The following is a 27,595-nucleotide window of genomic DNA, read 5'->3' on the forward strand; positions in this document are numbered from 1 at the left end:
CAGCAATACAAATGTCTCCCTCAAACTCCACCCCACTGTAGTTATAATAAACACTCAGAGTAGAAGCTAAGATGTAAATAATCATTTGAGTATCTTTTTGATCATTTGGATATTAGTCACTGATTAGATGTCCTGCTCAAGAATCCTATAAACTGTGGAACTACTGTAAGCAATTTAGCTCTAAGTGTTCTTGCTGTTTCAAGTAGAATGCTTTTGTAAGCACACTGATTGTACATAACACATTAAACAGCACTAATACAAGCATGTTCTTACCCTTGTCGAGGAATTCCAGGGAGTAGAGCAATTCCCAGCTCTCCCTGGCTAGCTTAAAGCTCTCGAGCACTTCAATGGAGTTAGCAAGCTCTGCTTTATTGACTACGATGTGACGATTCCTTCCTTTTGCTGAACAGTCTTCGTCGTCTGAACTCTGCTTACAGAAGGTGAAGAAGGTGATTAACTTAAGTCATATACAGGTGACCTGTCAACAACACAGGTTTGAACTACATAGAGCCGTTGACGTATGGATTTTTTACAGTCTAGCACTGTAAATGTACTTCTCTTCCTAATGATTGTCTTAACAACATTTCCTTTTCTCCAGCTTACTGTGTTGGAGAATACAGTATATAATATATAGAATATGCCAAATATAGGGTAATCAACTATTTATGTTATCAGTAAGGCTTCTGGTCAACAGCAGGCTATTAGTAGTTACGTTCTGGGGGAGTCAAAAGTTATACACAGATTTATGACTGTGCAGGGTAGGGGGGGGTTTGCGTCCCTCGTCCCTACCTCCATGTTGTTCAAGGGTCAACTGTACTTGGACGTTGTTATGTTTATTACCGCCAATTCTGATTACTGTATGGATTTTATATCAAAGGATACTACCATGAAGATAGTTTCACTCTCACACATTCAATTTTTACCTTAAAAACTAAGCTTATGTTTTTCTGATGATAAATTCTAAGCTTATGTTGGCTTCTAAGTAAAGCCATGGGGTTAAGACCTCCAATAGTTTAAAAACGTATCAATGTTATAAAAGCCCCCAATTAGATTCTTACAGATACAGCTTACGTGGCATGTGTTTTGTCATTTATTTTTTTTAATACGTGAAATAATTTAATTTGCTTCCCAATAAGTTTATCATGTAGAGGAATTAAAATTAAAGCCCAAATGCCCTAAGAATCGGAGAAATGACCCTTCCTAATCTTTTGTTCCCTATACACAACTTCTCCCACGCCAACCCTTTCTAGCTCTGCTCCCCCAATGCAAGGTGTCGGCCAGGAATTACATTTGCCTGCACTTATCTATTAAGGCCTTCTGTAGTTTATAATAAAGAACCCTACTTTTCTTGCTCTTCATCTCAAGAAACATAAAGCCAAAGAGAGGTCTCAGAGAATTGCAACTATTTAAGTGCCAGTGAGCATGGTCAGACATTTTGCCAAAAAATAGTAAAGGTAAAACAGCTCCACTTAATTTTATTTTGCTGAGAATTTCTTAACTCTTATTATCCCTACGTAATTTTACTAACTTAATGACCCAAATTAAATTCTCCCTACAGATTTTCACACCACTATGATGATTCAAAAGTATGTACAAGTATTTCAGCTAAAAGCTCCATTCCTCAAGCTGATCTCAGAAAAAATAAGCACTTCCCTCCCACTACCCACCTTTTTCCCCCCACTTTCATAGCCTGGTATTCTTCTGCCAGTCCCTGATGCTTGGGGACCCTCCCCGCCTACTCTATTTAGCTACCATATTCTTATCCTCCCCGATAACGACACACACCCAGATTCCTTTTTACAGTCAGACCCTGTTAGGTATCCTACTTCATCAGGGTCCAGTTCCTTGCCACATGTTGCCAATCTATAGGATATACTAACATGAGTGGGGTACTCACTGTCGCAATTTTATAAGAGAACACTCCTGCTTCAAAACAGGATTGGCAATTTATGGAAGGGATCTCAGGTGTGGTGAGAATAGTTTCCAAACGGTTTCTATAATTCAGAGAAATTGATTTTGAAATGCAAAAGTACATTCTGAAGTTCTAGGCGGATGCTGTAAGCGAGAACCCTGACTATAGCATGTGTGGGTGGAAAATGGGTTGCCCAAAGGAGAGGACAGTCCCCCAGCTCCAGCCACCTGGCACGGCATGTGAGCCAGGGAATCAGGCTGCATGGAGAACGTACGCCTGTCTGAAATGGGCAGCCTCCATCTGGCCCCAGCTGTGGGCCAGCATCAGGGGCCAGTGTATCAGATATTCCAATTCTTAAAGAAGTCAGACATCTCGACTGTTGTGAGAAATCTCCTAATTTTTAGATGTTCGGTTATTAAAAGCAAAACACAATGAGTAAAACAAGATGAATCTGTAAGCTGAGCTTTATGTCCTCTGCTGTGAGGGCTCAAACAGACATGGCTGGACTCGTGGCAGGTCGGGGGCAGACTGTGGGATAGAATGAACACCAGGAAAAATCAGTTAATAGAGTAAAAACAAAAGCAGACGGAAACCCAGGTTGGCTGGAGGGCCAGAGTACGAGAGCAGGGCCTGCTAGATGACACATGAGAGGTGAGAAACAGGAGGAACCAGAGAGCCAGAGGGTTTAAACAGCTATGCCATGGCCCGGACGACAAGGCTGAGGGAAGAGTGGGGGTTCACTCATTCGCCAGCTGTGGCTCAGGCACTGTCCAGATGTCCAGGGTACGAGATGGACAATGTCCTTGGCCCCACAGAGCTTGTACAGAACTAATCGGGAGACAGACATGGCTGGACTCACAAATGAAGAAACAAGGAAACAGACAGCAATAAGGGCTATGCAGAATTAAAACAGACTAATAGAGAAAACTGGATGAGTATTTCGAGGAGGCCTCAGAGGGAGAAATGTCCATGCTGAGAGCTGTGAAAAGGACACAGCCTGGCAGAGAGACGTACTCCAACCTGAGGGCACAGCTCGGGGGCAGAGATCCAGGGGCAGAAAGGGGCTCAGAGCATGGGAGGTGCAAGAGAGGCCAGCGTGTCTGGGGCACGCAAAGGCTTGCTCAGTAATGGCTTTGAAGCCAACGTGAAGAGCTTGGATTTTATTCTGAGCATGACGGGAAGCCACAGAGGTAGTAAAGCAGGGGAGTGATGTCTGATTCAGGTCTTAAAAACCTCACTAAAGCTGCTGGGCAGAGAAGAGATGGTGGGGAGCAAGGGTGCAAGCAGGGAGACAAGAGGACACCCCTGATGACGTATGAAAGACTGGGATGGCTTGGACAGGGAGCAGGTGGTGGGGACGGAGAGAAAGAGATGGCTGGAGCCATGTTATTTATACCGATTTGTGTGGGACATGTCACTGCTTTGACTTAAAACTTGTATTAGATGACGTATTATCCACATGGCAGGAAGGGTGTCTGTGGTCCTAATGTGAAGTACCTGGATAAACCACACACGGAAACCAGAAGGGAGAGCTACTGAGTGACCCCACCTGGGAATGTCAGGAGAGAAGGGGAGAGGAGCTACCCAGCAGCCTTAGTGATCTTTTTAAAACATGAATCAGAGGACATCTAGGAAAGCCTGGTTAGCAGAGTTCTCAACCTGGGGTTCATGCCTGGATTTCAAAACATCTTTCAACCTTGGAAATTATTTGTGAAATCGTGCATGTGTGCGTTTTTCTGTGGGAGGAAACAAATGAGTTTATCAGAAGGTTTGATAAACTCACAAGCCTTCCGAAAGGCTTTGTCTTCCCTGCTCCATTCTATGGTATACAGTACAATTTACAAAGACATCAGATTGAACTGATTTTCAGGCACATCTCTCCTCATGCCCGGGTCTAGGGAATGTAACTCAGGGGCTGAAGAAGCGCTAAGGGGACTGACAGGAGGAGAGGGGAGGGGACAGAAAATGGGGGAGACTCTTGGCTCCCCTGTGGTATTGCACCTGGAGCAGGGATTAGCCAACTATGACCTGCAGATCAGTTCCTGTTTTTATAAATAAAGTTCTACTGGAACATGGCCACCTCATTTGTTTCCTAGTGTCTACGGCTATTTTTTGTACTGTAACAGCAGAGCTGAGGAGCTGCAACAGAGACCGTTGGGCCTATAAAGCCTACACTATTTCTTGGCCCTTCACAGAAAAAGTTTGCTGACTCCTGACCTGGAGCACCTCCACTGTTGTATTGTTACAGGCCGGGCCTCCACGAAAGTTTTCACTGAAAGGAATCTGCTGCTTTAAAATAAGTTTAGAAATCACTTGTTCTGCCCAGGCCTGCTGCTTGGCCCCCAACAGAAGACCAATGGTTCTTCAGGTTCTCTGGCCTTCCACATCTTTGTGCAAACTGTCTTCTCTTTACAAAATCCACCCTCCAATTCCAAATGACAAAACTGCTACATCCTTCAAGGCTGATTTCAAATGCTGACCTCCTTCATGAAACCTTTTCAACATCTCCCCTTGGCTTTAATGACTTCCTAGCTGGAACACCTCAGCCCTTTCCATTCTGAGGCCAGGGCTCAGCACAGCACCCTGTCTAGATGTTCAGTGTAGCTCACCTGGCTTTGCTTTTTACCTTTAATTGATGCCATTCAGTCATGACAGGTAGAACTAACTTATACCAGGCTTTCTCAACATCGACCTTTTGAGCTGGACAACTCTTTGTTGTGGGGCTGTCCCGTGCACTGTAGCACTGTTCACAGCATCCTGGCCTCTACATAGGAGACACTCATAGCAACTCCTCCCCACCAAGCCGTGGAAATCAAAGTGTCCTCAGACACTGCCAAATGTCCCTGGGGGGCAAAATCACCTCCAGTTGAGAACCGCTGATTTACACAGTAATTATAATTCAAAGACCTAAGCTTTATCAATTTAGCTCCAAAGTTGTATTTTACATTCATTTCCCGCAAACCACAAACACATAATCTGTTAATAATCATATCTGAAAGGATTACCATGGTTTTTTCTCTTCCCTCAGCTAGTTTCCTCTTTTTATGTATATGTTTGTTACGGTCAATTTCTACATCACCATACACATTTGATACATCCTCAAGAAGAACCAGTGGAACTTGGCTTGGGGCATTAGGACCTATGGATGGGGGGAAAACACCAACACTTAAAAATGCGGCAAGGAAAATAAAACTTAATATCAGGTGGAAGTTTACTCAGCTGTCGTTTGAAAATACAGGTCATTAAAAAGTATGTTCAGTGTGATCCCAGTTAGGCAGACAAACAAGTATACATGAATAGGAAAAAAGACTGTACAGATATACACGAGATTATTAATAAAGGTTCTTTCTCAATGACAGATTACAAATGAAAGTTCCTTCCCTGTATCTACAAATTTTTCATAGTGATCATGAATCATGATATTAGCCAAAAACTCAAGACTATGAAGTTATATGTATAATATCTTATAGCTATAAATTCCAAACAAAATCTAAATATATGAAAGACTATAAGGTAATACACAAAAATGAGCTGTATTATATTGGATGGGTAGGTGATTTCATTTTTACCTTTCTGTTTTTCACATTTTTTACAATTTATAAGCAAAAATGTTATTTAAAAAAAATCTTTGTCTATCGCAAAGCCTTTGTGAAATCTACTTCCGTACTTTGCTACATCTGCTGCTTTTTCAAAATAGAGGCACTAAATATCTGTATTTAGTTTCACAGTACCACTACATTCTTTAAAATAGAAATTTAATTAATTAATTAATCAAGTGGGCTCCATGCCCAGCGTGGAGCCCAAATGCAGGGCTCGATCTCACAACCATGAGATTAAGACCTGAGTGCAGATCAACAGTCGGACACTTGACCGACTGAGCCACCCAGGCACCCTGACATAGAAATTTTAAATGAAAACGTACTTACATAAAAACTACCAACAACTTAAAAAAAACACTGGTGTCACCCCACAATGATTTGGATCCAAGAACAATGTTAAGGTAAACATTTTCATCACCTTCATCACCCCAGCTGAAGCAGTATTTTGGGAGACTCTTGAATTTTTTAACCAACCTTGGAATAGAGATGGTTGTATGCTGTTGACATACTGGAATGCATTCTTAAAGAAGACCAACATAGTTGAATAAACCACTTGGTTTTTATATTTTGCATGAGCTTCATTATCAAAGTTGTTCATGTATCTGCAGAGATCCTTCATTCTATGCAAAATATCACCATAGTTTCTGAAAGATGAAGGATGATAAAAAGTATTTAATTACTCGGCTTATCAGCAAAAGGTCTAGAGAAAAGCCCCAAAAGGAGCATGACATTTACCAAATGTAGCTGGAGGCATGCATAATTCCCCTTCTGAATTAGAGCAGTGATCAGACCACTATTTCAGGACATAGACACGACAAAGTAGCTACTCTTTCCTCTGAATGCCAAAGAGTGCTTCAAGCTCAATAGCATCTTACAAGTTCATACTTCCGTTGGGAATCTTTTAATAAAGTGGAAAACCACCCTCTTTTGCATAAATGCCAAGGTTATAGAAGTTGTCCAAAGAAAAGTGTATCTATACATTATATGCTTTTTAAGAAAGTGTTTTTGTTTTTAAAGATCCTGAGATATACAGTATCAGAAGGCTTGCTAAGCAATTCTAGAAATGAACATTTTTTACCGTCTTCCTTTATCCATCTGCCATTCACATCTCATTCCAACAACATTTAAAATCTTAAACAACCTCTCCCAAGGGTCCACAATCTGGGACGATTTTTCAGTCAGCCCTTCTATTATGTACTTCTGAGAGCTCCGTTTGCTAGGTGACATTAAATCAGATGCTTCTTGGGTACCTGGGAAGTCAGAAAAAAGAATCCTATAATTAATCTTACTATTTACTACGTATGTAGTACTTGACAGAGAAAGACAAAGTCTGAATCCCTATTCAAAAGGCAAGAGCACAGGGGCACCTGGGTGGCTCAGTCATTAAGCATCTGCCTTCAGCTCAGGTCATGATCCCAGGGTCCTGGGATCAAGCCCTGCATTGGGCTCCCTGCTCTGCGGGAAGCCTGCTTCTCCCTCTCCCACTCCACCTGCTTGTGTTCCCTCTCTTGCTGTGTCTCTCTCTGTCAAATAAATAAATAAAATCTTTAAAAATATATATATAAAAAAGGCAAGAGCACAGAATCCCAACACATTATGTGTTTTGTTGAAGGACCCACAACTGGCTACTGGTATAGCAAGAAATGACCTTTGAGCTATGGTACATGTATGGAGCTCAGGACCCTAATATTATGGTTCCACAAGCTGACTATTTCAAAGGGTAAAATTGGTTCCAGAAAAGTCTTATTTCTTACCTGCGGTATTTTTTTCCAGGAACCATCTTGGTACGCATCCAGAGAATAATCAGAACGATGAGGGATTTTTGAGTTTGCAATTTACTAAAGTCTGTATAAATAAAATTGCAGGATATTCTCACTTACCTTGATGCTGACTCTCTATTTGAGTAGACCTAGTGACATAATTGATATAAAATTCAGCTGCTTTGTTCAAGTACTTATATAATAAATTGGCAGGCAATCGGACATCATGGTTGTTAATTATTAGAGGAAGGACATCACAAACTGTTGAAGAGGAAAAATAAGAAAAAAACAATTAAGTTGTCTGTCTACCCTACAATTCTGATAGAAACAAAATTTATTTTAGAGTTCACTTTTTGTAGTATCTAAAATATATAGGGAAAAAACCTTTATGGTCCATTAATTTAAAAATTTCAGTGCAAAGGGACACTAGTGGGTGGAGTGAGGAAGGAAATACATAAGCAGATTTTACATTACGGGTAAGGGTCTAGCTCTTACACTGGGTGACAATTCAGATGTTTATTATTATGCCTCATACTTGAATATATTATTACACATATTCTTTCAGAGGAATCAAATGTTATGTAATAAAAATTTAGTTTATTTTTTTATCTTTTTTTAAAGATTTTATTTATTTATTTGACAGAGAGAGACACAGTGAGAGAGGGAACACAAGCAGGGGGAGTGGGAGAGGGAGAAGCAGGCCTCCCGTGGAGCAGGGAGCCCGATGTGGGGCTCGATCCCAGGACTCTGGGATCATGACCTGAGCCGAAGGCAGACACTCAACGACTGAGCCACCCAGGTGCCCCGAAGTTGTTTATTTTTTTTATATAAGATTTTATTTATTTGCCAGAGAGCGAGTGAAAGAGGGAGAGTGCGCGCACAAGTAGGGGGAGGGGCAGAGACAGAGGGAGAAGGAGGCTGCCTGCTGAGCAAGGAGCCTGATGTGGGACTCAATCCCAGGATCCTGGGATCATGACCTGAGCCAAATGCAGACGCTTAACTGACTGAGCCACCTAGGCATCCCTAGAAGTTGTTTAAATGCTTTTTGGACTAAAAAAATAAACAAGGATTTAAATTTTATAATATGAAAAGTTCCTTTGCTTTCCACAAATGACCTTATCCCTGAAATGATACAAAATACAATGTTTCTTACCAAATAATTTTCTAAAGCAGTTAACAGGAGATTCTTGTTCTTCAATAGTTTCAGCCTCTAATAATGCTTCCCCAAGGCCAACCTGTTTCAAAATACAGTTAATCATTTAAACATGTTACAGTTTAAGATGTCAGAGTTATATAAAGAAATGGCTTTTTAAATTTAACAAACAGCTTATATATGCAAACTTCCCCAAGAAACAAATATTCTCATTTTAAGCACTAGAAAACAAAATATATCAGCAACACAGCTCAGAAGGAAACCCCAAATTCACCTGACCACTGACTACTTTGTCTTGGTTATCCCTCCTGTGAACTAGCAAAATTAAGACGTTAAAATGTCTATAGAAACTTAAAGGAAGCACTGGAACTAGTCAGAATAATAAAGGAGATGTAGAGATTTTCTACAAAATGTAGAAACTGTATTCTCTGCATCAAGATGTATTATGTTGACAAACCTTACCACTTTCAGGAGTTGTCAGGAGTAGCCAGTCATTCAGCCTTGGCTAGGCTGGACACAACTGTTTGGCTTTTAAGGCCACCTTTCCATTACTTTCTACCATGTATTCCCTAGCAGAGTAGAAAGTAGGCTTATCAAAATCCACCCAGACATCTGTATTATCTTCCTTGGGATCACTTGGCGATGCACGGGGTAGGGGTAAAACAATGGAAAAGATAATAAAACATGAAAAGCTAACAGTTGAGTAATGATCAAGGAATGTATTGGGTTGAATAGCATCCTCCCAAAATTCATGTCCACTCAGAGTTTCAGAATGTGACCTTATATATATTTTATCTTATAAAAAAAGTAAGGTCTTTGTAGATGCAATTAATTAAGAGGGCACACTGGGTTAGGGCAAGCCCTAAATCCAATGACTACAATCCTTACACGGTCATGTAAAGACACAGGAACACAGACACACAGGGAAGAAAGCCATGTGACAACAGAGGCGGAAACTGGAAACTGGAATGATGTAGCTGCAAGCTGAAGAATGACAAAGATTGCTGGTGACCACCAGAAGCCAGGAAGAGGGAGGAAGGATTTTTCCCTAGAGCCTTTAGAGGGAGCATGGCTCTGCCCACACCTTGCTTTTGGACTTTCAGCTTCAGAATGTGAAGGAATAAATTTTGGTTGTTTTAAGCCCTCAGTTTTCTGGTACTTTGTTATAGCAGCCTTAGGAAACTAATAGAAGGAGGTATAGAAAAGGTTAACTGGGGCCAGAAGCTTGAAAGATAAGTGTGGGTAAGAATAAACAACAGAGTTTGAATTAATAGAGTTAATGATTCGAATCCTGAATCTCCCACTTACTAGCTATGGGAAGTTATGAACATATTTAAGATTCAGTTTCCTCATCTGTAAAGTGGGATACTGTCTACCTCAAGGGGTCTAGGGAGTATGGAAGGAGATACCTAACACTTACCAATGCCTGCCAATAGCACTCAATAATTATTACAGATAAAAGGAATAGAGAGAAAAGCACATGAAAAACATGCCTGTCAAGACTATAGACTATGGCTCTCAGTTAAATTCAAACATTGTTGATTACAGCGTAATAGGATTTTTTTAAAAGATTTATTTATTTGAAGAGAGAGCACACACGGGGGAGGGTGGGCGCAGAGGGAGAGGGAGGGAGAGAGAATCTCAAGCAGATTCTATGCTGAGACGGGAGCCTCACGTGGGGCTCAATCTCACCACCCTGAGATCACAACCTGAGCTAAAATCAAGAGTTGGATGCTCAACCAACTGTGCCACCCAGGCACCTCTGGAATAGGATTTAAAAAAAAAAACTTTACTGTACTTTACAGATTGCAAATAAATACGACTGTCAAAGCTTGGTGACTGTTTCCTTACACTGACGGGAAACTTACTTCCTCTGGAAATTTATAAAGTTTGAGGACAGTGACATCCTTTCAGCTTTACTGATGAAGATTCCTTGATTGAAGTTCAATCTTACCTAGTGTTCTTCAGAATTTCTGTTTTAGAATAATTCCCATTATAGCTTCTAACCCAACTGATGAATGTGTTGATCGATTTTATTTTCTCTTGAGAAAAAGGAAAGGATCAAGTCATACCCCATGCTGCACCACTGTTTCAGGGAAGCGTCTCAAAAGTAGAAGCAACATTTCTGATCGTTCCAACGTGTTGAAGCATTGTTCTGTAACCTTTAGTAACATTTCGCACTGGACCCGACCAGGGAGAGTTTCAAATAAACCTGTACATAACACATTTTACTTTAAAAAATTTCTTTCAGAAAGAAAATCCTAAAGCTAAAGTGGAAATAAGGCATTTTCATGTACAGAACAGTAAATACCACATTTAGAATCACTGTTTGAGTTTTACCTACAACCGAGAAGGCTTTTGGGTCAGATGGTATTGGACACAGATGTTTGCTGAATGACCCTAAAACATTTGGAGGCCTTATTGGAGCCAGAAGACAAGAATGGTGTAGGTGAAGGGTCACAACAGTGCTTGTTGTTGGCTGAGATAAAGAGGATGCATTTTTTCAAGGTGAAATGACCTAAACCACCCACTTTTTTATCCAGAATTTGAAATCTTTGATTGGCTATCACAACCAACACAGAATGAAGGTTAATGAGAAAGGTCATAAATCACTAAAAGTTTCTCTCCTGTTTTGTGGAGATCTGCCTAATCTACAGATGCTTTCTGATCACTATAAAATCTGTTAAAAATATATTCAATTCCCTGGGCTAACTGATAAATCTACACCCTTTAAGGAAGCTTAGAGGTTTCTATACAAATGCTCAAGGGACCAAGTGACACCATTTGAATAGACTTCAGTTGTCAAGAACAAACAAACATTTGGGTACCAATACCACAGATGTTGAATTTTCTGTGAAATTACTATATATAACTTAGTATTTCAGAAGTGGTAATTTATACACCATTAGTTATCACTCCATTCTTACTTCTTAAAAATTGGGTTTGTTTATCCTGTGAATCGTTCCTTAATGCTGATGTAATAATGCTGATTTCTCTCCACACCACCGGCTGATCTGGGAAATTCACAAACCTATTTTAAAATGAATGCATTAAATTAAAATGTCAGATTCTATATAGTATTACAAAAAGAAAAGAACATTAGCATATGGAGAAATACACATATTTCTCCGTTATAAGTGAATATGCAGACATACCGAAACAAGCCAAAATAAAGATATAAAAATAAAAACTGAGGAAAATGAAGTTAATCACAAAAGTCTTTAGAGTTTTTTATAAGTGAAAAAACAAGTGACCATAATATATAAAGCATTCCTAAATATCAACAAGGAAAAAGAACTAAAAGAAAAAGAAAAAAAACCTACCCAAAAGAAAAAGTGGGCAAAGGCAAATCACAGAAAGAATACAGCCAAAGAGAACCCTTGAAAAGATACTCAGCCTTATTAGTAATACAATGAACACAAATTTTTAAAAAAATAGTAAGATACCACTTTCTCTCACACTGGCAAAAATTAAAATATGATAGAAAGACTGATAATTTCCAATGCTGGCAAATGTGTGGGAAAACAGGCACTCTTATACACTACTAGTAGAAATGTAAATTGGAATAGTATTTTTTGGAGAGTAATTTGATAGTGTATCATGTATACCCTTGACTGTGAAAATCAATGTTTAAGAATCTACTCCACAGAAAAACACTAAAATATGAGTACAAAATTGCTTACTGACACTCTGAATATAATCTCAAATAATTGGAAACTACCTCAATGTCCACCAGTATTATGAAATGCTATGGCAATATGAAAAAGAGCTCTACATACTGAAAAATAAAGGCATCCCTCCATGGCCGGGGGTGAAGAAAGCAAGCTGCAGTGTGAGGTATGTAGCATGATTTCACTTTTGTAACCCTTCCCCACAAAAACCAACTTATATGTATTGTATGTACACAGTACATTTGTGTATACACAGACACACAACACTTAACTCTGGTTGAGTTGGAGGGACTTGCACTTGTTATTCTCTATATTTCAGTATTGTCTGAACTGCAGAGCACTATTATTTCCAAAGCAAAATAAATTATTGTAAAGAAAAGTTTTAACAAGAATAAAATATAAGAAGACTTCTCTGCAGAAGGCATGTCAGACGTAAGACTAAGTAAGCTTTAGATACCAGAGATGTAGATGAACTTGAAGATCCCCCAACTCCCACTTCCACACACAGACAAAACCTCACGAGAGATCCCGGGCAGTGCAAGTTGAACTCACATGTCGTACAGCAGTCTCCCGGCGGTGGCGGTCCTCTCGGCATTCCGCTCGATGGTGTACATCTCATACTGCAACACAGATCAGCCCCGAGGGTCACAACCTCCGCCCGGGGCTTGGTTCTCGCTCACCGCCTGCCGCGCTAGCTGGCCTTCACTGAGCACCCCCAACCCGGGAGGGCCTGATAGCAAAGCATCCACCTGGTGGCGCAGAGCCATGGGGCTTACGAGTGCGACCCTCGAGCTCACTTACAATCCTTCGGTCCCCGAGACTGGAGGAATACTGTCTCAAAAGTAGTAGGCACTAAACAAATGGCTGCCATGATGATGAGCGAGCGAGAGAACGGCCTTTCCCAGGGGCGATGCGGTGCCGTCCCGGCCACCAAGCAGCAAAACACCCCCACGCCTCCAGCCACCCGGACCTCGAGCGGGGTCCGCTGTGTCTCCAGGTGCCCGCCTCGCGGGAGAGAGGGCGTGTGAGGGGTGTCGGAGAGCGGGGCGGGGGAGGTGGCGAGAAGTGGGAAGAGAGGGAGCGGGGCGGGCCGGACTGGAGGCGGGCCGCCTTGGGGGGGGGGGGGAAGAGCTGGCGGCCAGGGCAGTCCCGGTGGGGCGAAGTGCTCACACTTCCACGGAGGCAGCCGCGTGCACAGGCCTGACCTCACCTGGATGTTAAAGTCGGCGGGGTAGAGGCTGCGGGCTGTGATCAGCCAAGCCTTGGCTGCCCATAAGTCCTGCTGCACCAGCTCCCGGGCTCGCTGCACCAGGAACTCGCAGTCACCCTGGGCCGACATAACCCAGGAGGTGTCGGGCCGCGGGCAGCTGAGGTCGTTTACCTTCCGGCTCTGGAGACACCGCCGCCGCCGCCGCTGCCGCGGGGGAGGCTTCTGCGCATGTCGGGGTTGGCCGCTCCGGAAGAGTTTTCCGGGTTTTGCGAGCACCCTCCTCCGGTCAGCTCTCAGTAACCGTCCGGCCCCTTCCTCCTTTGAGGACCTAGTGTTTTCGTTATCTTTTCCAGGTCACCTGCAAGATGTGGAGAAGTGGATTCCCACTCTTGAGGGCTCCAGCGTGACTCTCGTCCAGTCAGGGAGCATGCGCGAGAGCCAGTCCTCGCCGAGCTGCCTAGGCGGGTTCTTCCATCCCTCTCCTGGAGGTCTGCGGAAGGGCGGTCCATGGGTGTCTTCGAGTCTGGTACCCCGGACCAGGCTGGAAAGAAGTTTGAGAGGAAAAGGCAGAGAGCGGCCTAGAAGGCGGCGGGAAGGAGCGCGCAGAGCTTCCTCGGCCCTGGGCGGAGTTTAGGAACCTGTCCCTGGGTCATTGCCCAGGATTAGGTTTATGGGAAAAAGTCTGAGGCCAGATAAGGGGCCAAGGCACAGAGGGGCAACGTAGTGCGTAGCGTTCGTTCTGGTGCATTTTATCTTTTCTAAGTATGTCCCGTTATATTGTTACTCCTTTATTTGCTGATTTCTGCAACAAGCTTTGAGTTATTACAGTAGTTAGTACTTCGAAAGTGTTTTGCTGCATGCAGTGGAAGCTACAAAGATTATTCCTGTCCCAGCAGAGGTTTTACAATGATATGGACATGTGGCCTACAGAAAAATAGGCCATTTTAATGATGTCTTCCCATCAAATCAGTGTCATTTTCACCAAAACTCCAGATTTGTTTTCCATTTGAGAGAAGGAAAACGAAATAGTCTCCCTGCTCTGGTGAAGGGGAGGCCGAATTTAAGAGCTGGAGTAGCAATACTTACTTGCCTAGTAGGAAGAATGTACCAAAATGTGGATTCATTAGTTTTCAATCCAAGTTCTATATACAAAAAGTTTTAGCAAGTTCTATTTACCACTGATATCTTCGATTTATTTGATTTAAAGCCAAGAGATTAATGATTCAAAACTGGTATGTTTTAAAAATAGAAATTACTGGGACGCTTGGGTGGCTCAGTTGTTAAGCGTCTGCCTTTGGCTCAGGTCATGATCGCAGAGTCTTGGGATCGAGTCCCACGTCGCGCTCCTTGCTCAGTGAGGAGCCTGCTTCTCTCTCTCCCTCTGCTGCTCCCCCTGCTTGTGCTCTCTCTTTCTGACACATAACTAAAAAAAAAAATTAAAAGAAATAGAATACTAGGTACTTATATACATGAAAAATATTTTAAATAAATATGAATGTATACATTACTATTCATGGGTATATATAAGGTCTAATATATTCTTACTAATTGTGATAATTTATAAATAAATGATCTTAAAGTTAATAGTGAGTTAGTATGCTAACTTTAGAGATAAGTACCAAGAAGGGCAGACACAAAGAAATAGTATAAAGCACCACTGCTGTCAAATCCAAGCTCTTTTATTTTGCTATTTAGTTTATGATACCATTCTAAAAGTAGCACTTTTAATTATCTTCCCCTTTACTCAGAAATTTTAAAGGTTTTATTTATTTATTTGAGAGAGAGAGAGAGCACGAGATGGGGGAGGGTTAGAGGGAGAAGCAGACTCCCAGCAGAGTAAGGAGCCTGATGCGGGGCTCTGTCCCGGGACTCTGGGATTATGACCTGAGCCAAAGGCAGACACTTAACCGATTGAGCCACCCAGGTGCCCTTTTACTCAAAATTTTTAAAATTTGATTTTGTTTCATTAGTAGCCCCAAAGATATCTTAGCTAGATTCACTGCATTAACATCAGTCATTATCTATTGATTGTGTACTTGAGGAAGCATTCTGGTTCCAAAGATGCTCTTTAATGTCCTCTGATTATGCACAGCAATAGCCTAATCGTGCCATTACTTTGTAGGCCAGGATTGCCTGGTGACAGAATTCTTTTGGCTTTGTAGAAAAGAAGGGTGAAAATGTAAACTTAAATAGCTCAGAGTAATTTTTATCTTATAACAGATCATGAAAACATTGCTGGCTCAAATTTTTTTCATTATTTAATTTTATTAAAGTGCTATGTAAGGATTTTCGAGTGGCAAAAGTGACTGATTTGGTTTTTAAACTTCATGTTTTGGGTCTGGAATTACCAAAACAAAATCCAAAACAAAATTATATACTTGTCCCTAAGTCTTTAGTTCTCCAGTGTTCTGTTAGATTACAGATGTCAATTAATATTTTCAATCTAGGGGCTAAATAAGGGAACTCTGGTTGTATTTAGGTACCAACCAGTTGAAATAGCCTCTTACTTTTTGCCAGAATACAATGTAAGATTTGTAGCTATTTTCTTGCCAACTTCTTAATTTTGAAAGGTGTCCAGCTAAACATTTCTCCTAGGATGTCATGCTGACATCTGGAAGTACAGAAAGGAGGTACCACACAAGGTGAGTTGCCATATTTTGACCTCTTTGCTGTGATCTTGAAGGCTCACTAAGAATCTGAGCTCCTGGCTCCACCACAACTTCTAAGTCATGTAAAATGCCCTGCATCCAGCCTGAAGTTCCTTAAACTCAGTTCAGTGATTTGTATTAAACTCTATGTTGCTTTTACCTTCCACCTGAAAAACTTCAAATTCATAAATGCAACCTCTTAAAACTTGCCAGCACTTGGTTCTTTTCAGCAATTTCCTCATTTCTCTTCTCCTGGATTTTAACTTTGCAGACTTCTATTTCCTTGACACCTACCTTCTTCTAGGATATTTGACTTCTCCTGGACCTCCTCCTTTCCTACTGATGCTAAAGCCTGAGCTCTGACATGCAGCATGTTCAAGGTCTGTGCATTCTGATCCCACCACCGTATCCGCTCTTCAAGTTACCAACCCTGGATCCAGCCTATGTGCATCTTCCCAGATGTTGCAGCTGGCTTGAAATAGGTGCAATAAATATATGTTCAATGAATGCAGAGGAGGCTGAGTTCTGTTGGTGAATAGCACACACAGGTGCAGATTGATGCTGCACCAGATTCCAGGGCTTAGTATCAGTTTGAGCCCTCAACTACTCCCACCTCCCATTCTTTCACCGCTGTTTAAAGCCTTTGTAATTTCTGTAATTTTTCTCAAGTGCTCATACACTCTTCACCTTGGGCAGAGGATTTTGCCTTCAATAGGGAAGATTGAGGCCATCAGGCCTTACTTACCTTCTTCAATTTTGGAACCATGGCCCTATTTATCATTCAAGACCAAACACGTCATGGGGTACCTATTCTTAAAATCCTTTGATGGTTTCCAATGTGCTGATACCTGGCTTGCAGGCATAGCTCTGCCTTACCTTTTGCTACCACCATCCCCCCCCTCCAATCCCAGAACTTCTTTCAGTTCTTCCCTGTGGTGTCTTCTCCGACATCCCCAGGCATCCATGTGGGCTATCGCGTCTGCTCTGCTCAGAATGCTCCCTCCTGCTAACGCGGAGGGAACTAATTCTTTGTGTCTCAGACAACACCTCCCTGACCAATCCCTGCTTGGTTCCATCGTTCTTATACTGTTTTATAATTGATGGTTTACCAGACATTAAGCTCCATTAGATCAGGGGCCTGTCTCTTATGCTATTACTATCTCAACCCCTAAGATATGCCAGACATGTAGGCTTTCAATAAAATTTAGATGAGTTTTGAATTTTTTTCACCCTTTGCTTATCAGTTTGCCTAAACCTTTAATTTTAGAGATTTCATTCCCTCTGGTTTCAGAGGATAGAGGGTCCCTTTTGTTCAAGGCCAAAACTACTCGTGCTCTGAATCCTGTAGCCTTGGCTTCCTCAGAAAATCTGCTTTATCTGTTATCCTCACATCTACAGTGTCCATCTATTTCTACGGATTCCTACCAGCAGAGGACATGTTTTAGGGGGGCTGCTGCAGCTTCCCATTGTTTCTAGTAGATGTTGTGTGCCCTGCACAGTTCCCCTCTCCCAGGCGATACACGCATTCCCACTGCTGTATGGGCTGGTAACTGCCCACAGCGGCTCCCTCTGTAGAGAATTGCCTTCAGCTTCCTTCAAAAGTTGGCCATTCCCAAAGGAGTGATACAAGGTACAAAAGGTAGTGCCCTTGCCTGAAAGGGAGGAAATCTCTGGTATAGTTTATGTTCGGGGCAAATTTGAGACCACATGTATGTTCAGCTCTTTCCCCTTCCCTATCCTGCTTCCTTCCCTTAGAGGCTTTTCTTGAAGGACACTCCCTCAATAAACCATGTGTTCCCAAATCCCTGTCTCAGGATTTCTAGGTAACCCAGCTTCAGACAATAATTACTACCGGACATGGGAGCACTATGAGGTACCTCATAAATCCTCTGGGTTCTAGACCTTGTCCCTCTGCATCATTTGTGTAGCTGCAACCATTTTCCCTTGGGAATTAGGATCAATGATCTAATACAGTAGCCCCTTTCCTTTCTGCCAGTTGGTTCAGAGGTGGAAGGAGCACCAAATGGTCAGGTGGCAGTCTTGCTTCCAACTCAGTGGAACCCTGACTATGTTCCCAGATGATTATCCTCCTCTCTTCAGAATTAGGACTTCCAAATCCTCAGAGCACAAGATTAAGGGGGACAGAAAATATTCCATTAGTGGATTATTGGGTGTATTTTGAAGGGCTACTCTCTCCTCCCACCCTTGCTTGGTTTAAAGCATATCCTATGTTGATAGGACAGTTCCCCAACGTCACAGGGTGTGGTTTAGCTGACACCCTAATTAAGCCTCCAGTAGACCATATTCCACCATTCTGTCAGGCCACCTACTCCTGGGTGATGGAAACAGAGTAAGACCAGTGAATGCACTGGGCCTGTTTCCTCTGCCACGTTTCTTTTGCCGTAAAATGAGTTATTGGGCCTGAAGTGATATTGTATGGGATACAATGGTGATGAATAAGGTGTTCTGTAAGTGCATGAATGGTGGAATGGGCAGAATGTTATGGGGGCAAATTTGAATAGTATGAATTCCCATGAGGACAAATCACTCCCTTCTCCATGAAGAACAGGTCCAGTGTTAAGTAATCAGCTTTCCACTAGGTAGCTGGCTGCTCCCCTCACCCTCCACCAGAGGGAAATGGCACCATATTGGGAGTCTTGTTTTGGCTTCTGCCATTGGCCATTTGGGCACTCAGTGGTAGCTTCAGCCACATCATCCTTGGTGAGGGAAGTTCATGTTGAGCTCACACATAGCATCCCTGCTAGCCATGGCCACTTTTTCCAGGGAAACACTGAATGGCTGGGGAAAAGAGATTGACTGATATCAATGGGATGAGTCATCTTGTTTCCACCTGATTTAGTGAGAGTCTTTGCTGTGGATGTCCTCTGGGAAGCATTTATGTAAAATACAACTGCCTTTACATTTTGCACCCATTCTGAGAGTCCACATTATTACTTTCCTAGATCTCTTTGTTACCAATCTTCCAATTTTTCTCTTTCCAAGCCCCTGATCTATCGGATAATCTGTCAGTGACTTCCCATGTCAGTAGAGATTCATACTCAGATCCAGAGTGGATCATTGGATGAACTGCCCAAAGTTCTACCTGCTGGAGATATTTCCTTTTATTGTGTCTTAGGGCTAACCCTGAGTGTGGCTGTCATTTGGTGGTCACCCACTTCCAGATGCCAGCATACTGTGCACACCCTTGTGTACACCAGGTACTCTCATGAGGCCACAGACGTCAGCTCAGGGAGAGGTGGTAAGGCTGTAGACATATCTACAGGGGACTCTGAGCCATGCTCATGAAAATTTCTTGTGATTTTCAGACCTGCTCAGGCTCTCTCTTATCTATTGTATTTCCACTAAATAGTAGAATGATTCTACACACTCCTAATTTTTTGATGGGATCATAAATGATGTTTTAGATAATGGAAAGTTCATGATGTGCATCTCAGATCACAGGCAGTTGATATCCCACAGGTCAGGGGTCAATGTCTACCAGGCTCCAGTAGCAATCTGGGAACTGCTTTTTTTTTTTTAAGATTTTTTTTTTATTTATTTGAGAGAGAGAGAGAACAAACAGGGGGAGCGGCAGGCAGAAGGAGAGAGAGAAGCAGGCTCCCTGCTGAGCAGGGACCCCGATGTGGGGCTCCATCCCAGGACCCTGGGATCATGACTTGAGCTCAAGGCAGATGCGTAACCGACTGAGTCACTCAGACGCCCCTAGGAACTGCTTTTTAAATGAGCTTGCTTTGGGTTCACACTGTGATTTTCCCATTAGCCCTTGTCAGAGGCTCCACGCAATATCCCCATGTCACAGGCATAGGATTCTATTGGAATCTCTGCTCCTTTGGGCCCCGCTCAAGTTGGCATTTGCTGACCAAGTATCAGAAGCTGTGCTAATTTCTTTTACTGCAGAGTAAAGATATATATCTGGAACAGCAGCTGAAGCACCAATACCTGATTAAGTTCATGACAACTCATAGTCATTCTCTAAGATCCATCTTGCTTTTTCAAGGATGAACCATCAGTTGAATTAAATGGGATGTAGTGGGAATCACCTTCCATGCATCTTTCAGTAACAGAGACTTTCACTCTACCTTTCCTACACAATGGCTCTTACTCCATTAGGAAACCAATTAGAAGATTCTTTCTGTTAGTTGCTAAACATGTCTGTGGGGAAATAATTACAGGATCATTTCCTGTGAGATTTGTTGGACATGCTGTGAGATAGCCTTGGACAAAGACACCACTTATGACCTGACTGGTAGGCCGGTGTGGTGCTGTGGGCCTTCACAGTTAATGTTATTCAGGGTTAATGAACTAACTCAGAATTAATTAATTCAAATTAATTCATTATCTAATAATCCTGAGGAACCCAGGTTTTCTCTTCCCCAGTGCCCATCACCCTGATAAATGGCTGTACATCATCTGTGGAGGGCTTTAAGGAATTTAATCAATTTATGAAATTGTGGCTAAGTTGCAAAGTCCTTTTTCTGTGTTCTTTTGGAGAAGCTAAATCTAGAATTCTTGATAAGTGCACTCATATTGATAAATTTGGCCCTCCCTAATTTCACAATTTGTCCTTTCTGGTCAATGCCTTGATTTTCCATTCCAAGTGTCTTGTGGATGTGAATTGGTAGAATCTTATGATTCCTTTGGGATATATTCCTTTGTCTATTCCTGGAATAGATTTTGTAATTCACTCTGGGTCATACAGGAATTTTTCCTTAGAGAAAAAAAAAAGATTTTATTTATTTATGAGAGAGAGCATGAGTGGGGGAGAGACAGAGGGAGAGGGAGAAACAGACTTGAGCAGGGACCCTGACACGGGGCTGGATCCCAGAACTCCAAGAAGGCAGCTGCTTAACTGACTCAGCCATCCAGGCATCCCAGGAATTTCTTTCCCTTTTAAAAAAAGGTTTTACTTGGAAATAATTTCAAACTTACAGAAAAGTTACAAGAATAAATATACTATAAAAATTATTTATATATCTGTTATAAGTTGACTTGTGCCCCCCAAAATGGGTATGTGGAAGTCCTAACCCCTAGTAATGTAGAAGGTAAACAAGGTCTTTACAGAGGTAATCAAGCTTTAAACTTGAGGTCATTGCATGAGCTTAGGTCCTAATCCAATATGACTGGTGTCCTTAAACAAAAGGGGAAATATGGACACAGAGACGTATGTGCACATGGGGAGAACCCCAGGTGACCATGAAGGCAGAGATCAGGGTGCTGTAACTACAAGCCAAGGAATGCCAAAAACTGTGAGCAAACCTCCAGAAGCCAGGAGATAGGCCTGGAGCAGATTCTCCCTCACACCCTTAGAAGGAACCAAACCCTAGCCTACAGGGTTTATATTCTGTCATTTAAGTCAACAATATATTCTGTCATTTTCTGTCAACATTTCTGTCATTTAAGTCAACAATAGTACTACTACCTAGTGTAGTACTTGGTTTATGGCAGCTCTAGCAAACTAGTATGTACCCTTTACCCAGTTTCACTTACTGTGAACATTTTACTTCATTTGCTATGTCATTTGCATGGATTTCCTCTCTCTCTCTCTCCATACACACACACACATATGTATGTATGTATACGTAATATCTATTTTTACCAATTTGAGACTAGATTGCCTGTCATGGCACTTTACTCCTAAATACTTCAGTATGTGTTTTCTAGAAATAAGGATATTCTCTCACATTAGCCACAGTATAGTTATCAAGTTCAGTAAATTTAAGCTTAATAAAATTGTTTTATCCAAGCTACCATCTCTATGCCATTTTAAAAAAAATAATTTGACAGAGAGAGATGGAACACAAGCAGGGGGAGTGGGAGAGGGAGAAGCAGACTTCCTGCTGAGCAGGGAGCCCGATGCGGGGCTCAATCCCAGGACCCCGGGGTCATGACCTGAGCCAAAGGCAGATGCTTAATGACTGAGCCACCTAGGCGCCCCTCTCTGCCAATTTTTAATGGTTTTTGTAGCATTTCCCCCCCTTGAGTGAAGAACCCAGTCTTGGATCAGGTATTGCATTTACTTTTCCCTTAGTGTTCTTCAGTCTAGAATATTTCCAGTCTTTCTTTGTCTTTTATGGGGGCATTGACATTTTTGAAGAATTTAGCTCCCCTCCATTTTCTTTTAAATAGAAAGTTCCTCATTCTGGCCTCATCTGATCCTTCCTTAGATTCAGGTCTGCATTCCCAGGTGGAACGAATACTACATGCATGGTATAGCCTTCTCAAGAATCACATCTGGAAGCATATGATATCCATCTGCCCCTCACTGGTGTTGTTTATGGTGATCACTCATTCAAGGTGTTGTCTGACTTCTCCATTGTTACTATTTTTCCTCCTTGCAACAATGAGCAAACTGTAGAGAGACACTTCAAGACCATACAAATACTCTGCCATTTTGGAACTTAACTCTTTTTCTATGCCTGGAGACAATGAGGGGTAATGGGATGACTCTGTCCTCAGTCATCGCAGCCCAGCAGCAAAGAGATACCAAACTCCTTGGAGGCCATCTCATTTCAACCCATGCCTTGAGTTGAAAGTTCAAGACATCAAGCTTCTCTTTTTCAAAGATGCCAACCCACTTATCATTGCCACAGCAATCCAGTGATTTTCCAAGTCTTTTCTCTTCAGTGTACTCCATCCCATGCCCAAGACACCATAATTTGAGTAAGCCTGATGCCAAGGTGTGCTCTTGTTTTCCAGTGTTCCATTTCCCTGTGTGTATTTAATGAAGGAGCCATTTACAGCAGTGTGCACAGAGTTTCAGAGAACCAACATGGGATGTTGAGGACCAGGAACTAGTGACAGCAGGATTACAGCCTTTTTATCTGAAGGATGAAAGCTGAGGTCATGGAAGAGGGGCATCCTGGCAGAAGCTGCTGTTACAGAGGGATATAGCCACTGCCAAACCTCTTGTGCTGATACAGGAAGAGAGGGGACAAGAAATACTCTACTTCTCTTTCTTTCTGCCCTCCAAGATCTCATGGTACTTCCCACTGGATGACGCTAACAAGAAGCTAGAGGGAACTCAGCTAACAGTCTCTAGGTTTCCACCATTTGGAGAGTAAAGGGCAGAAGAGGATAAAGGCAGCACTCCGCTCTTCACTGTGTGCTGTGAGGAACTGACTATTGTCCTTTGTTTTGCTCCTGCTGCATGCAAGTCCATTCTAATAATGCTTCCAACATTTCATTGCATTTTCTCTTTGTTATACCAGTTCTTGAAGAACAACAAAACAGCACAATCCACTTACCCTCTCTCCTACTCTTTTGCTATTATTGTCACTTATATTACCTCTGTGTATGTTATAAATGGTATAATACATTGTTAATTATTGTTAATTAGTTGTAGATCATATGATACTCTCCCACAGGTCATTCAGTTTAAATGATTTTTCTTTATATGTTTGACCTTTAGAAAATTCAAGAAACTAAAAATTACTTTTATCTTTACCAATATCTTTAGCATTTCCAGTGCTCTTTTTTCCTTCTTATGAATCTGAATTTCTATATGGTATCATTTTCCTGCAGCCTGAAGAATTTTCTTTTGTATGTCTTGTAGTGTAGATTCGTAGGCAACAAATTATTTAAATTTTCATTTATGTGAACATGTCTCTATTTCACATTCATTTTTGAAGGATATTTTCACTCAATGTAGAATTTTAGGTTGATAGTTGATAGTTTTAATTTTGTTTTGGGACTTGAAAGATGCCCTTGCTTTGTTTTGTTTTGTTTTGTTTTTTGAAAATATATATGCACCCCCATGTTTATTGCAGCATTATTTACAATAGCCAAGGAGGGCAGCAACTTTAGTGTCCATTGATAGGTGAATGGACAAAGAAGATGTGGCACATATGTACAATGGAATATCATTCAGCCATAACAAAGAATGAGATCTTGCCATACATGGATGAACCTAAAGGATATTATGCTAAACGAAATAAGACAGACAGATCAAGACAAATACCAAATGATTTCACTCATATGTGGAATCTAAAAACCAAAGTCAAACAAACAAAAAAAGCAGAACTAGACCCATAAATACAGAGGATTGGTGGTTAGCCAGGGGAGGGAGGCAGGGGGGATGGGCAAAATTGGTGAAGGGTAGTGGAAAGCACAAGCTTCCAGTTATGTAATGAAAAAGTCACAGGGATAGAAGGCACAGCGTAGTGAATATAATCAATGGTGAACACAGCATAATGTATAGAGTTGTCGAATCATCACATTGTATATTTGAAACTAATGTAACATTGTGTGTCAACTATAGGTCAGTTAAAAAGTAAAGTAGCCCTTGCTTTGTTTTCTGCCCTCTACTTGTTCTAATGAGAAGTAGCTGCATTTTTTTATTGCTTTTGCTTCGTATTTAATATCTCTTTTTTGTTTGCTTTTTTGAAATTTTCAAAAGAATTTTTGTTGTAAAATATACATAACACAGGATTTACCACTTTATCAACTTTTAAGGGTAGAGTTCATTAGTGTTAAGTATATTCACATTGTGTGTAAACAATCTCCAAAACTTTAATCTTGCAAAATTATGCCCATTAAACAACTCCCCATCTCCCATCCCCGTAGCCTCTGACGACCAACATTCTACTTTTTGTTTTTATGAGTTTGACTACTCTAGGTAACTTACATAAGTGGAATCAAATAGTATTTATTTTTTAATGACTGGATTATTTCACATAGTGTGATGTCCTCAGGTTCATCCATATTGTAGCATGTGTCATAATTTTCTTCCTTTTTAAGGCTAAATAATATTCCATTGTGTGTGTGTGTGTGTGTGTGTGTGTGTGTGTGTGTGTGTGTGTGTGTGTATCACATTTACTTTATCCATTTGTCTGTTGATGGACACTTGTGTTGTGTCCACCCTTTGGTTATTGTGAATAATGCTGCTATGAACATGGAGCACAGATAGCTCTTTAAGACCCTGCATCTGTGTGCTTTTAAGATTTTATCTTTATCTTTGGTTTTCAGCAATTTGACTATGATGTGCTTAGGTGTGATTTTCTTTGTAGGTGTATTTCTTTCTTTTTTTTAAAGATTTTATTTATTTATTTGACAGAGAGAGCAGCAGAGGAAGAGGGAGAAGCAGACTCCCTGCTGAGCAGGGAGCCCGATGTGGGACTTGATCCCAGGACACTGGGATCATGACCTGAGCCGAAGGCAGACGCTTAACTGCTTAACCTAAGCCACCCAGGCATCCCTGTAGGTGTATTTCTTTCTAGTTGTAATTTCTTTTCTGGTTGGGTTTCATTGATTTTTCCTGTTGGTGGGTTTTCTTTTTTGATTATATATATGTATATATATATTTAGAATGCCCCCAAAATTCCTCATCTTTTTACCCATTATATTCAACATTTCCTCTGGGGATTCTTTTACATATTATTATAGTTATTTTTTAAAGATTTATTTATTTGTTTTGGAGAGGGGGAGGGGCAGAAGGAGAGAGAGAAAGAGAATCTCCAGCAGACTCCCTGCTGAGTGTGAAGCTCAATGCAGGGCTTGATCCTATGACCCCGAGATCATGAACTGAGCCAAAATCAAGAGTCAGATCCATAACCTATTGAGCCACCCAGGTACCCCTATAGTTATTTTAAAATCCTCATTCCTGCTAATTTCAACATCTGAGGTATCTGTGTGTCTGTTTCTGATTTTCCTTTTCTTCTCGATCACATTTTTCTTTCTTTGAATTTCTAGTAATTTCAAAAAAAATTTATTTATTTATTTATTTGACAGAGAGACAGTGAGAGAGGGAACACAAGCAGGGAGAGTGAAAGAGGGAGAAGCAAGCTCGCCACTGAGCAGGGAGCCTGATGCGGGGCTTGATCCCAGAACCCTGTGATCATGACCTGAGCCAAAGGCAGATGCTTAAAGACTGAGGCACCCAGGTGACCCATGAATTTCTAGTAATTTTTCACTGTATACTAGATAGTTGATGACTTATTTTAGAGGCTCTGGATTATTTTATTTTCTTTAAAAGAATGTTGAACTTTATTTATGTAGGTAGCTAAATTAATGTGCACCACCTTGACCTTATTAAAGCTTAGTTTTAGGTTTTTAAATGTTGGTTATTTCAACTTCCCCTCAATTCTAGAGCATGGTCTTTTCTTCTAAGAAATGAGCATTCTGATGTCAAAACTAAATACCAGAGATATTGACCAATGCTTCTCCTTTCTGGCTGGGTCAGTGTCTCCCTGACATTTCTCGTCAGCTTTCAGTCCTTAGCAGCTTTCTCTGTTAGGCTTTTCAGGGCCTCATCCTTCACATACATAGCTTAGGATATGTAAAAAAACCAAAACCAAAAACAAAAAACCTCCAGGGGAACCCCAGGCAGATTTTGGAGATTCTTTCTCTGCAGCTCCTTCCTTTCTGATAACCTGCCCCTCAAATTTCATGTGCCTTAGCAACTTTGAATTCCAACCTCTGTTTCTTCGCTCAGAGATTGTTCTTTGCTTGGCCTCCATTTTCCTATACTGTTTTTGGAAAATGCCTTCAGAGAGAAAGTCCAGGTGGTTTTGGAGCTCACCTACTATGCCTCCTTTCCTCCAGGATGGTAGCCCTATGCGGAATACTGCCCAGTGCTTGAACACAGTTGTTTTATATGTTTTCTAGGTTTTTAGTTTTTTTTATTATGTTATGTTAATCACCATACATTACATCATTAGTTTTTGATGTAGTGTTCCATGATTCATTGTTTGCATATAACACCCAGTGCTCCACACAGAACGTGCCCTCTTTAATACCCATCACCAGGCTAACCCGTCCTCCCACCCCCTCCCCTCTAGAACCCTCAGTTTGTTTCTCAGAGTCCATCGTCTCTCATGGTTTATCTCCCCCTCCGATTCCCCCCCTTCATTTTACCCTTCCTGCTGTCTTCTTCTTCTTCTTTTTTTTAAACATATAATGTATTATTTGTTTCAGAGGTATAGATCTGTGATTCAACAGTCTTGCACAATTCACAGCACTCGCCATAGCACAAACCCTCCCCAATGTCTATCACCCAGCCACCCCATCCCTCCCACCCCCCACCACTCCAGCAACCCTCAGTTTGTTTCCTGAGATTAAGAATTCCTCATATCAGTGAGGTCATATGATACATGTCTTTCTCTGATTGACTTACTTCCCTCAGCATAATACCCTCCAGCTCCATCCATGTCGTTGCAAATGGCAAGACCCCATTCCTTTTGATGGCTGCATAATATTCCATTATATATATATATATATATATATATGTATATATATATATATATATATATATATATATATATACACACCACTTCTTCTTTATCCATTCAACTGTCAATGGACATCTTGGCTCTTTCCACAGTTTGGCTATTGTGGACATTGCTGCTATAAACATTGGGGGTGCACATACCCCTTCGGATCCCTACATTTGTATCTTTGTGGTAAATACCCAGTAGTGCCATTGCTGGGTCATATGGTAGCTCTATTTTCAACTTTCTGAGGAACCTCCATACTGTTTTCCAGAGTGGCTGCACCAGCTTGCATTCCCTCCAAAAGTGTAGGAGGGTTCCCCTTTCTCTGCATCCCCACCAACATCTGTCGTTTCCTGACCTGTCAATCCTAGCCATTCTGACTGGTGTGAGGTGGTATCTCATTGAGGTTCTGAT

General features: G+C 41.4%; 1 protein-coding gene across 6 annotated transcripts in view; it reads right to left on the bottom strand.

Annotated features, from left to right (window-relative positions):
- The window catches only part of INTS10 (integrator complex subunit 10), a 37,132-nt gene extending 23,625 nt beyond the window's left edge, over window positions 1-13,507 (bottom strand). For 5 of the 6 annotated variants that reach the window (XM_088020981.1, XM_028124050.2, XM_028124056.2 and 2 more), the window contains exons 1-10: window positions 13,306-13,507; window positions 12,648-12,715; window positions 11,352-11,455; window positions 10,497-10,636; window positions 8,425-8,506; window positions 7,392-7,532; window positions 6,590-6,761; window positions 5,986-6,155; window positions 4,918-5,051; window positions 274-427 (exon numbers count right to left, since the gene is read on the bottom strand). In XM_088020981.1, coding sequence (XP_087877107.1) covers window positions 274-427; window positions 4,918-5,051; window positions 5,986-6,155; window positions 6,590-6,761; window positions 7,392-7,532; window positions 8,425-8,506; window positions 10,497-10,636; window positions 11,352-11,455; window positions 12,648-12,715; window positions 13,306-13,434 — 1,294 coding nt within the window. In that variant the 5' untranslated portion in view covers window positions 13,435-13,507. Of the gene's footprint in view, window positions 1-273; window positions 428-4,917; window positions 5,052-5,985; window positions 6,156-6,589; window positions 6,762-7,391; window positions 7,533-8,424; window positions 8,507-10,496; window positions 10,637-11,351; window positions 11,456-12,647; window positions 12,716-12,896; window positions 13,134-13,305 lie in introns of those variants that run through there. The other variant, XM_088020980.1, reaches the window with a different exon arrangement.
- Between the last annotated feature and the right edge of the window lie 14,088 nt (window positions 13,508-27,595).

Source organism: Eumetopias jubatus, unplaced genomic scaffold (genome assembly GCF_037043125.1).
Source record: "Eumetopias jubatus isolate StellerSeaLion01/CBP00866 unplaced genomic scaffold, mEumJub1_p1.0 scaffold_2, whole genome shotgun sequence".
NCBI classification, from domain to species: Eukaryota; Metazoa; Chordata; class Mammalia; order Carnivora; family Otariidae; genus Eumetopias; species Eumetopias jubatus.